Source organism: Stegostoma tigrinum, chromosome 2, assembly GCF_030684315.1.
Source record: "Stegostoma tigrinum isolate sSteTig4 chromosome 2, sSteTig4.hap1, whole genome shotgun sequence".
NCBI lineage: Eukaryota > Metazoa > Chordata > Chondrichthyes > Orectolobiformes > Stegostomatidae > Stegostoma > Stegostoma tigrinum.
In genome coordinates, this window is record NC_081355.1 from 148,385,013 (window position 1) to 148,396,784 (window position 11,772).

Below are 11,772 nucleotides of genomic sequence, written 5' to 3' on the forward strand. Positions count from 1 at the left end.
AATGGATGAAAAAAAAACTAGAGACCTACAGAACAGATGGATTTAGGAGTCCTTGTCCATGAATCACAAAAAGCTAGCATTTAAGTTTCAGTAAGTAATAGGGAGGGCAAATGTTAACCTTCATCTCAAAGGTAATGGAGCGTAAAAGTAGGGAAGACATGCTAAAAATGACAAGTCAGACCACCAGCTGGAATAGTGTGAAGAGGTTTAGGCCCTTTATCTAAGGAAAAACAAACTAGTATTGGAGGCAGTCAGAAGAAAGTTTAGTAGTCTGATATCAGGTAAGGAGGGCTGTCTTTGAGTGGAACACAGAGCATAGAACATAGAACATTACGGCGCAGTACAGGCCCTTTGGCCCTTGATGTTGCACCAACCTGAAGCCCATCTAACCTACACTATTCCATTATCATGTTTATCCAATGACCATTTAAATGCCCTTAAAGTTGGCAAGTGTACAACTGTTGCAGGCAGGGCATTCCACACCCTTACTACTCTCCGAGTAAAGAACCTACCTCTGACATCTGTCCCATATCTATCACCCCTCAATTTAAAGCTATGTCCCCTCGTGCTAGCCATCACCATCCCAGGAAAAAGGCTCTCACTGTCCACCCTATCCAATCCTCTGGTCATCTTGTATGTCTCTATTAAGTGTTCTCTTAACCTTCTTCTCTCTAAAGTGAAAAGGTTGGACCTTTAGTTTTTCCAAGTATAAAAGAGAGGTGACCTTATTAAAACATACAAGATTCTTAGGGGGCTTGAATGTGTAGATTCCCTTAGTTGGACCAGAGGGCTTAATTTCAGACTAAGGGCTTGCATGTTTAAGACAGAGATGAGGAGGAATTTCTTCGCAAAGGATAGTAAATCTGAGGAATTCTCTACCAGAGAGGGCAGTTGAATGTGGGTGAATAATCAATGAGGGAATAAAGGGTTTTAGAGGAGATGGAGATGAGGATTATCAGATCAGCCATGCCATCATTGAATGGTGGTGCAGACTCAATGGGCTGAAAGACCTACTTCTGTTCTGGTCTTAATGACAGTATCATGGGCAGAGAACAGAAGAAGTCAGCAAAAGGATATAGACAGGCTAAGGGGAGCGGAAAAACATTTGACTGATAGAATTCGGGAAAATGTGGGCTTGTTCAACGTGGCAGGAAGAAATGAAAACTAGAGTACAACTTAAATTTACAGAAGTTGCAGAACTTCAAGTAACACAGGAATCTGCACATGCTGGCAAATGAATAATAAATAGTAAGTATGCAGGCATCGAAAGAGATTAGGAGGCAAATAGAATATATCCCCTTGCATTACAGAATAAAGGAAGGAGCTTTTGCTACAATTTTACAAGACATTACTGGAGTACTGCATACAGGCTCCTGACTGGAGATCGGATATAATCAAGGATTGATTTAATTTATAAAACCCAACACTGAAAGCTTTCTCGTTGTTTTTTGGACTCAGGTCAGAGTAGATACAATTCCTCTCCTAGAAAGACTTATCGGACAATTCAGAGAATACAGTTCCCGACTTTTAAAAAAAAATTTACTCAGGGCATAAGCACCTATGGCTAGAACAGAAATTGAGTTACTACACCGAATCGCCCAGAGAGCGATTAAGAGTCAACCATATTGCTGTGGGTCTGGAGTCACATGTAGGCTAGCCCAGGTATAGAGAACAGATTTCCTTCCTCAAAAAAGGACATTAATGAACCAGATGGGTTGTTCTGATAATTTTTAATGGTTCGTGATCACTGCCCTACTCTTAATGCCCGATTCATTACTGAGTTCAAATTAAACCATCTGCCACAGTAGCATTTAACTCCAGTCCCAGAACATTAGCTGAGTTTCTGGATTAATAGTCTAGTGATAGCAACACCAGGCCATAGCCTCCCCAGTTTAATTTGCCAACATTCCACACCCAGGATTGTTTGGGTAGAAATGTAAAGGTGAGAATACATAAGCTTTCAATTTTGACAGCATTCATGTAAGAAGTCCTCCCAGTTCACAGAAAAGAACTGAGGACAGTTAAAGTGAACTTAAAGATTTGATAAAGAGGGGTAACTTCTCCAATTTGAGCCTCTGTAATGGATAGTGGGAATTACTGCAAATGGTCATCTCATGAAATATCCTTCAGGGAAAACTGGCAGACTGTTTTCAAAATAAAAACTAGCTTTTTGCTCCTGTTCTCAGAAACCATTGCATTTTCTCTGTCTTCTCTTTTCTAGAAGATGTTTACCCATGAACACCTCTTTGCCCTGTTTGAATTCTTTTCATTCAAGGCATGTGCTCGGCCAGCATTCAATGCCCGTCCCTAACTGCTCAAGCTAGACCATTTCAGAAAGCAGCCAAGAGTCAAGCACTTTGCCGTGGATCACATGCAAGCCAGGTAAGGTTGGCAGGTGTCCATCTTAAAAAAGGGCATTAGTGATAGCTTTTTACAATAATTAAACATATCAGACTGTTCACTGATTCAAATTTCATCATTTACCATGGTTGGACTGGAACTCCAGTCTACACAGCATTAGCCTGGGTCTCTGGGTTTTTAGTTTAATGATCATACTGCTACGCCAAGTCTCCCCAGGCTTCAATTAGAGTTCCAGAACCTTAATGTATCAAAACTGACTGAACATTCACTGAATATGCATCAATTCTTGACGCAGTTAAGTCATCTGACCTCTGTCCAATAGTTCCACCAATGTGGTCTTGCCTGTTTCCACTCTAAACTACCCCGTCATAACTACACCACCTTGAGCAATTCTTTTCCCAGACAATTGTTCATTCTGGGTCTCTAGCAACACTTTTCAAATTCCACATGTCTAGATATTTGCTAATGACACTCCTCCACTACCACAACACTTGTCCCATTCTGACTCTATGCCATCAAATTGTTGGCCCTGCAGAAAGCAAACCCTACTCTTTCAAATATCTGGCAGACAAGCTGAATTTTGTGACTTATTTAAAAAATGGTATTTAAGCTAAATGAGTATGATGTCAATTGAGACATTTCTATTGCGTCTGGTCACAACCTTCGGTCTCAAACTACTATTTTGAGTACAATATTCTACCGTTTTTAAGACAAATCAAAACAGAGCCAAATACTATTTTCATCAAAACTGAAACATCAAGGCAAGCCAGCATGTCTGCAGGTCAGCAATCTATTTCAGCAAAAATTTTTGCAATGAAGTTAAAATAATGGGCAAAGAATAATCAAGTGGAAACAACAGAAACATCACAATTGTCATCCATACCCTCATATAACATCCTGAGAGATAGTAAGAACTTTAGATGCTGCAGTCAGAGATAACACACAGCGTGGAGCTGGAGGAACGCAACAAGCCAGGCAGCATCGGAGATGCAGGAAAGTTAACGTTTCGGGTCCGGACTCCTCTTCAAACATGGGGGAAGGGAGCTCAGAAATAAATAGAGAAGAGGGGTGAGGCTGGGGAAGGCAGGTGGGATGGTGATAGGGAGTGCAGGTAGGCAGTGGTGGAGATTACTCAGTGAGGTGGAAGGGGTGGATAGATGGGAGGGAAGATGGACAGATTGTGTCAGGTCAAGAAGGCGAGGATGAGAGGGAGGGTTGGTGTGGGGAGATTTTGAAACTGGTGAAATCCACGTTTAGACCATTGGGTTGTAGGCTCCTAAGGCAGAATGAAGTGCTGCTCCTCCATTTGTGGGTGGTGTCATTGTGACACTGGAGGCAGCCCAGGACGGATATGTCGCCCAGGGGTTAGGAGTTAAAATGGTTTGCGACTGGAAGGCGATGTTTTTTGTGCACAGAGAGCAGATGTTCTACAAAGTGGTCTCCAATCCTCCATTTGGTCTCAATTGTTGATGGCTTTCTTGTGAAGTCTTCACTGTGAAGTAAAACTGGACATCAACAAACACAAAGAGCTCGACCCTATTTATAGTCCACTGCGAAGGAAAACTGGAAGTGAGGTTATCCAGCTCAACAGACTCCAGAGTTCAAATAACAGACAGAGAAACATAACAGTGCTTCATTGGAGGTTGCACTGATGATGTTGCCCAGGAGGGTAATGAAACATCTGCGGAAAAACAACGAATCAGCTCGGCAAGCCAACCAACCACAACCCGAGCTACAAATCTACTCCAAAACCTTAAGAGTGTGATGGAATACTCCACACTTGCTTGAATGGGTGCTGCTCCAACAACACAAGAGGCATTGATAGCATCAAGGTCAAAGCAGCCTGCTTGATTGGCACCACATCCAGTCACCCCACCATGAAAAACTGTGATACAATGGATTGTAAAGGTTATCTAAGATTATAAAGATCTTGATCAATTGGGCCAATGGGATGAGGAGCGGCAGATGGTATTTAATTTGGATAAATGCGAGATATTGCATTTTGGTGAAATAAACAAGAGCAGCATTTATACAATAACGGTTGGTGCCCTTGACAGTGCTGTAGAACAGGCAGATTTAGGGGTTTGAAATTTGCATCATAGGTAGACAGAGTGATTAAGCAGGCATTTAACATGCAGACCTTCATTGCCCAGACCAGAGTATAGGAGTTGGGGCATCATGCTGAGGTTGTACAGGACATTGTGCAGCCTCTTCTGGAATACTGTGTGCAGTTCTGCTCTGCCTATTATAGGAAGGATATTATTAAAGTGGAGAGGGTTCAGAAAAGATTGCGCAGGGTATGGCCAGGGCTGGAGGATTTGATTTATAAGAAACAAGCTGGATAGGCAGGGATAATGGGAACTGCAGATGCTGGAGAATCCAAGATAATAAAATGTGAGGCTGGATGAACACAGCAGGCCCAGCAGCATCTCAGGAGCACAAAAGCTGACGTTTTGGGCCTAGACCCATCAGAGAGACTGATGAAGGGTCTAGGCCCGAAACGTCAGCTTTTGTGCTCCTGAGATGCTGCTGGGCCTGCTGTGTTCATCCAGCCTCACATTTTATTATCTTGGATAGGCTGGGACTTCTTTCACTGGTGCATAGGAGGTTGAGGGGTGACCTTACTGAAGTTTATAAAATCATAAGGGGCATAGTAAGGTGAATTGAAAGCGTCTTTTCCCTAGAGTGAAGGGAGTTCAAAACTAGGAGGCATATTTTTATGGTGACAGGAGAAAGCTTTAAAAAGTTGCCTCTCATGACCTTTTCTTTTTAAAAAGACAGTGCCTCGTGTGGAATGAACTGTCAAGGGAAGAAGTGGAGGATGTAGGTACAGTTATGTTTAAAACACATTGGCATTAGTACATGAATAAGAAAGGTTTGTAGGTAATTGGTCCAAATGCAGGTAAGTGGGAACATGGTTAGCATGGACTAGTTGGACCGAAGGGACTGTTTCCATTGCTGTATGACTTTATGGCTTTGTAGAAAATCTTCATGAAATGCACTAAATTCTCGTTCACTTCTCCCATACTTTTATGGAGAATCAGAGATAAAATAAAAATATAGCAAAATAAAACCGAAGCTGTATCATGTCAATTAACATTCTTTTTCGGAATACCATGCGCTTAAGGATTGTACTAAACAACTGATATATATCTAGGGTGCTTAAGACAAGAAGATTCTGCTTTATTGATAGGTTCTAATCAACCTCTGGAGCAGGTGGAAAGAAACTCTGTCCAATTGCTCATTCTGGGACTCATTCAAAGAACTACATTAACTCAAACAGCACATTCCAACATACTCTTTGCGCAGTACAGTTTTTACAAGTGAAGAAAGGTTGGATAGGATAGGTTTTAGTTTCCTGGTTTAAACCAAACCAGGCAACTAGGTTGAACTGAAAAGGCCTTGGAGTGGTCTCAACTGGAAGGGATGTTGGTTACGGGAGAATCTAGAATGAGAGATCATTTAAGAAAAAGGGTCACCCATTTAAGACAGAACAGACAAAATGTCTCCTCTCATGAGGTCTCGAGTCTTTAGAACTCTCTTCCAAAGGCACAGAAAGCACAGTCCTTGAATATTATGGCAAAGTTAGATAGATTCTTGAAAAGCAAGGGAGTAAGAGATTACATAGAACAATTAAATTAGTTATTTATCTTATTGAATGGCAGAGCAGAATTGAGGCCAAATGGTCTACTCATGCTTTTAATTTGCAGTTTCAACACAGAATATAGAACAATGCAATGCAGAACAGGCCCTTCGGCCCTTAATGTTGCGCCGACCTGTGAACTAATCTAAGCCCATCCCCCTACACTATCCCATCATCATCCATATGCTGATCCAAGGACTACTTAAATGCCCCTAATGTAGCTGAATTAACTACATTGGGAGGCAGGGCATTCCACACCCTACCACTCTCTGAGTAAAGAACCTGCCTCTGACATCTGTCTTAAATCTATCACCCCTCAATTTGCAGCTATGCCCCCTCGTACAAGCTGACGCCATCATCCTAGGAAAAAGACTCTCACTGTCCATCTAATCCGCTGATCATCTTGTATGCCTCTATTAAATCCCCTCTTAGCCTTCTTCTCGCGAAAGAGAACAGACCCAAGTCCCTCAGTCTTTCCTCACGAGACCTTTGCTCCAGACCAGGCAACATCCTGGTAAATATCCGCTGCACCTTTTCCAATGCTTCCACATCCTTCCTGTAATGGGGCAACCAGAACTGTACGCAATATTCCAAGTGAGGCCACACTAATGTTTTGTACAGTTGCAGCATGACACCACGGCTCCTGAACTCAACGAAATTCTATGTTAGTATGCAAAGGATATAATAGAGGGGTCAGCAACTTGGCTGCCCCATATGTTGATTTAGCTTTTCAGCCAGGCAGGAGTTCACACTGAATCAGTTGAGGTGAGGATGTTAATTATATTTCGGCAAATTTAAAACAAAACATGCAAAATCTTAATTCCTATCTGTCAATTACCATTCTGCAGCAGAATTAGTCTCGGTCACATTTTCAAACAAGTGTCAAGATAGATTGTCTTTATAGTCAAACTCTGACCTTCAAGTAAATTAAGCATTAATAATTCATTTCAGAAATACAAATTGTCACAATACACTTAAAGCTCTTGGGTTTACTTGTTAAACTGTTCTGCCAACTCTCTAATCTTTAGTATTGTGTAAAAACTTTTCCAAGAGATTGAAATATCAAGCAATTTTTTCCATTGTTGCACCATATTTGTAACCAGGTGTTGAAGTGGTCACTAAAATTATCATGAAAATAGCAGTTATTTGTCACAGAGATAACACGGTGTTAAGCTGGATGAACACAGCAGGCCAAGGAGCATCAGAGGAGCAGAAAAGCTTAACGTTTCGGTTCGGGAGTTTGGGTCGAACTACATCTTTCAGGTTCAGACAAATACAGCAAAGGCAGTTAGCACACTCTTAAGCTGGGGGCTTGATATGCACTGGATTGATCACGTTGCATTCTGACTAGTCCGATCACAGCAGCGCATGCACACCACAAGGTGATACAATGTCATGGGAACTAAGGTACTGCAAGGCTGTTTCCAGGACCATTATATAGTGATTTTTATCTGCTGTCAGTAACACATTTGCTATCACAAACTGTTTCAGACTCAATGTCAGCTGTAACAACAGGACCTGAATCTCTACATGTTAAAATGCAAACCAAACAGCAGAGGCCACAACCAGACAATATGACGACATCCAAAGTTGTCATACTGCATCAAAAATGCGCTGGTTGCATAGCGCAGAATCATGGAATATGGCTGGACCAAAAGGAAGAGAATTGGACAGGTCTTTTTTTTAAAAAAGACCTGTCCAATCTAGCCCCACAATTCTGCCTTTTCATCAGCTCCCTGCAAATCTGTATCCTTTAAATTCAAATCTAAATTGCCTTTCAAAATAAAAACAGAAAATGTTGTTAAGTAACTCATGACTTGCAGCATCTATGGAGAAGAAAAAATAGAATTAATGTTTTGAATCCAATAGGACTCAGTCATATTGGACTTAACATTGACTCTGTTACTGTCTCCACAGATTGTACCAGACATGGGGAGGTGCGCCAGCATTTTCTGCTTTTATTTCAGATTCATACTTTGTAGCTTACTTTTTGCTTTTATTTGACTGCCTATGGAATCTCATTCCACTACCCTATCAAACCGTGCATTCCAGGTTTTTACAACCACATGTACTAACATTTGTAATTTCCCTTCTAATTCTTTTGCCAGTTATTTTAAACCTATGGATTCTAAGTTCCCATTATCTAGATAAGGTAACAATTCCTACCTGCTCTATCCAAAACCCTGACAATCTTGAACAGATCAGAAGCTGTCAACTCTCGTCTGAGAAAAATCACAGCTTAAACAGACTGCACATACTGAAAGCTGAAAATAACAAAACTCTGGCAATATTTAATAAGTCTACAACTGTGTGACAAGAGAGGGGAAAAAAGTTAATAGTTAAGGCTGGGGCTACTTCTGACGAAGAAAGACCACAATAAAATATTGGATGTTTCCCTCTACATGTAGGCCACCAAATCACCTCAGCAGCTAATGCTTTATCAGCTTCTTGAATCATTCAGCATAAACGATGCCTTCAGCCTTGGTAGCAATTTCTCAAGTCTTTTGCATAGCCCGTCATGACACCCTTTGTAGACCCATTTAGAACTGCCCAGCACAATACCTCCGTGACTACGAACCGTTTCCTTGTTTTGCACTTGGTACATTTCGGAATGTGCAATACTGGCTCGCTGAAGAGGTTGCAGGATGTCAAGATAAAAAAAGTAGTACAGACAAATTCATAAAGCATTTAACAAAAGCTCAACAGTTTGTCAATGTCACTGGAAGCAAGAGGATTTTCTACAGTTTATTTCAAAACCAAATTAGTTTTAAATCAACACTTAAATAGATAGCAAAGCAAACCAGAATATTAATCCTCACAGAGCTTAACATGTTCATTCACAGAAAACCAGTTACCTAAGTGTCATCGCACAAACTTCAGAAAACATCTCTATCTTGACTATAAAGGAACCATGGACGTTTACATCACAAGAGAAGCCCTATAGCTCCCAAAAGTGCAGGCACTTGTGCTCTGCAAAAGCAACTTATTATTCATCTGAGTACCACTTTCTCCCCATTGCCATGCACTCTACTGTTTCAAAGATTCGTACAAATTTCCCTGACAAGGTGCAACCACATTTTTTGACAACACATTCCATGGTCCAACAAACTTAATGAAAAAATGCACAATTTGTGATTCTAATTGCAAATCAAGCCATTCAGGTATTCAAACACTACAGATTATTCTGCCCTTCTACAGAGTGCATGTTGGGTCTTCTGAAATACAAGGTAAGTTTGAAAAATATATGAACTGCAGATGAAGATAATAGTGAAGACTTACATTTTGCACAGGAAACTTGCAAAAGATCACTTACCTGAAAGTACACAAACTGAGGTGCAAAATCTAGGATACTGAGCAAAAGAACATCAGTATGATGAAATAACTGCAGCACTGCTGCTGATGGAGTAATTGATACCAGCAATTTGAAGCAACAGGCTACAAGTAATGCACAGGCATAATACCATTTAAAAGTCTTAACAGAACTCACAGCAAACACAGGCCATCTGGCCCACTTTGGGTTATGCTAGTGTGTTTCTGTGCCAAAGGAGGCTCTTCCCTCCCTACTTCAAAAGTACTCAACAAACCACTGCCACACAGAATACAAAGGAAACTGTACAAACAAAACTAAATTGATGGGAGAGAAAGCAGATGAAGCTGAAACCACTGAAACACAGGTCCCAAAGAGTGATAGCTCAGAATTAATCAGTTCTCAAGAAGGGTCAGACACATTAACTCTGTTTTCTCCTCACCTACCATGTTTTTCCAGTGATTTTTTTTTGTTTCAAATCTCTAACATTAAGTCTTACAATAAAACAAACAGCAGATCACAGATGACTCCTGGACACAAAAGTTCAGCAAGAAAGGACTGGTTTCCAGAAAAACTAGAATATTGCAAACATGACAGTGGACCAGGGTGGGGACAGCAAAAAAAAGGGGGTTGGGGAGATTTGGGAAGAGGGCCCTAGCACAGGCCGTGAACCCCTCTCCCCACAAAGTGCCTCACTCTCCCATCTTGCTTTCTCTATCCCATCCCCAGCCCCTTTCTCTCTCTTTCCTGACCACTTTCCCACATCCCCTCCCTCCAGACCCACAACTTCCCCAATCTGCTCTCTTTTACCCCCTCCCAACAACTCCCCGTCCCTTCTCCTCCCCATCCCACATCCCCTCTCCTCCACTCCCTTCTCTCCCTCCCACCCCCCTTAATCGCCTCTCCTCTTCCCCTCTCCCTCCTCCCGATCGCGGCTGCAAGCGCTGGATTTGGGCAGGGCTGTGGAGAGGCGCCGGGGAGCGGGAAGTGAGGAAGGTGGCGGCTCCCATCCGGGCGGTCGGGGAAGCAGGGACCGAGACGGTCGCGCAGGCCCCTCACCTGGACTTTCCTCCGGGCCGCGGTATTCTGCCGATGATGGGCCGCCATTTTGCATGTTGACACCGCGACGTCACTTCCTGTCCGGCGGCGGGCGGAAGTGAGTGGGCGGGGCCAGCAGGTAGGGCCCTCCTCACCTGGAGGCATTGTCTCTCCCAGTCAGTGACACGCACGCATTGACACACCTCCCTCAAATTATCCCATCAATGTGTAACCAAGCATGCTACGAGATGATGCCAGGAATCTGAAATTAAAACAAAACAAACATTAAAATGGCCAGCATCTGCAAAACTGAGCCAACTTCTGCACTAAAGTATCTTACGGTGTGAAGTAAAACCTTGGCAAGATACTGTGGCTGCTGGAAATCTGAATCAAACACCGAGGTAAAAGCCAGATGCATTCAGCAAGTCTGGCAGCCTCTGTGGAGAGCAGAACTGTTAATGTTTCAACTCCGATATCACTTCTGAATGCATTCCATACCAGACTCGAAACGTTGACTGTTTCTGCTCATAGAATCCCTACAGTATAGAAACACACCATTCAGCCCAACAAGCTCACACTGCCCCTCCAAAGAGTGTCCCACCTAGACCCATCTCCCACCTCCTGCATTCCCCATGTCTCACCTGCCTAACTTAAACATCCTTGGACACTACGGGCAATTTAGCATGGCCAATCCACCTAGCTTGCAAATCTTTGGATTGTGGAAGGAAACCAGAGCACTCTAAGGAAACTCACGCAGACACGGGGAGAATGTGCAAACTCCTCACAGTCACCCGAGGGTGGAATCGAAACCAGGTTCCTGGCACTGTGAGGCAGCAGATGCTGGTGGACCTGCTAGGTTTCTCCAGCACTCCCTGTGTTTGTTGAAGACAAACCATAACCAAAACTTTGAGACCACTTATCCTTCTGGGGAAGATGATGGCCTCTAAGGTTTTGGAATAGATTTGTAGCTTGGATTGTGGGTGTTGAGGTTGGTTGGCTCGCTGAGCTGGTTTGTTGTTCCGCAGACATTTCCTTACCATGTTGGGTAACATCCTCAGTGCAGCCTCTGATGAAGCATCGGTGTGCTATCCTGTCTGGTTTTTAAACTCTGGAGTCTATTGACCTGGATGGTCTTGTGGTATTAATGCTGGACTGTTAATCTGGAGACCTAGGTAATGTTCTGGGGACAAGGTCTTTTCCCTGGGGTGAAGGGAGTCCAAAGTTAGAGGACATAGGTTTAAGATGAGAGGGGAAAGATTTAAAAGGGACCTAAAGGGCAACTTTTTCATGTAGACACTGGTACGTATATAGAATGAGCTACCAGAAGAAGTGGTGAGGAGCTGGTACAATTACAACATTTAAAAGTCATCTCGATGGATATGTGAATAGGAAGGGTTTAGAGAATGCTGACGAATGGGACTAG

The 11,772-nt window shown here is 42.6% G+C and overlaps 1 protein-coding gene across 1 annotated transcript in view; it reads right to left on the reverse strand.

The window, feature by feature from the left end:
• Positions 1 to 10,444, reverse strand: part of LOC125447596 (WD repeat-containing protein 48) — a 101,897-nt gene extending 91,453 nt beyond the window's left edge. The window contains exon 1 of the mRNA XM_048522140.2: positions 10,371 to 10,444. Coding sequence (XP_048378097.1) covers positions 10,371 to 10,418 — 48 coding nt within the window. The 5' untranslated portion in view covers positions 10,419 to 10,444. The remainder of the gene's footprint in view (positions 1 to 10,370) is intronic.
• Positions 10,445 to 11,772: the final 1,328 nt, after the last annotated feature.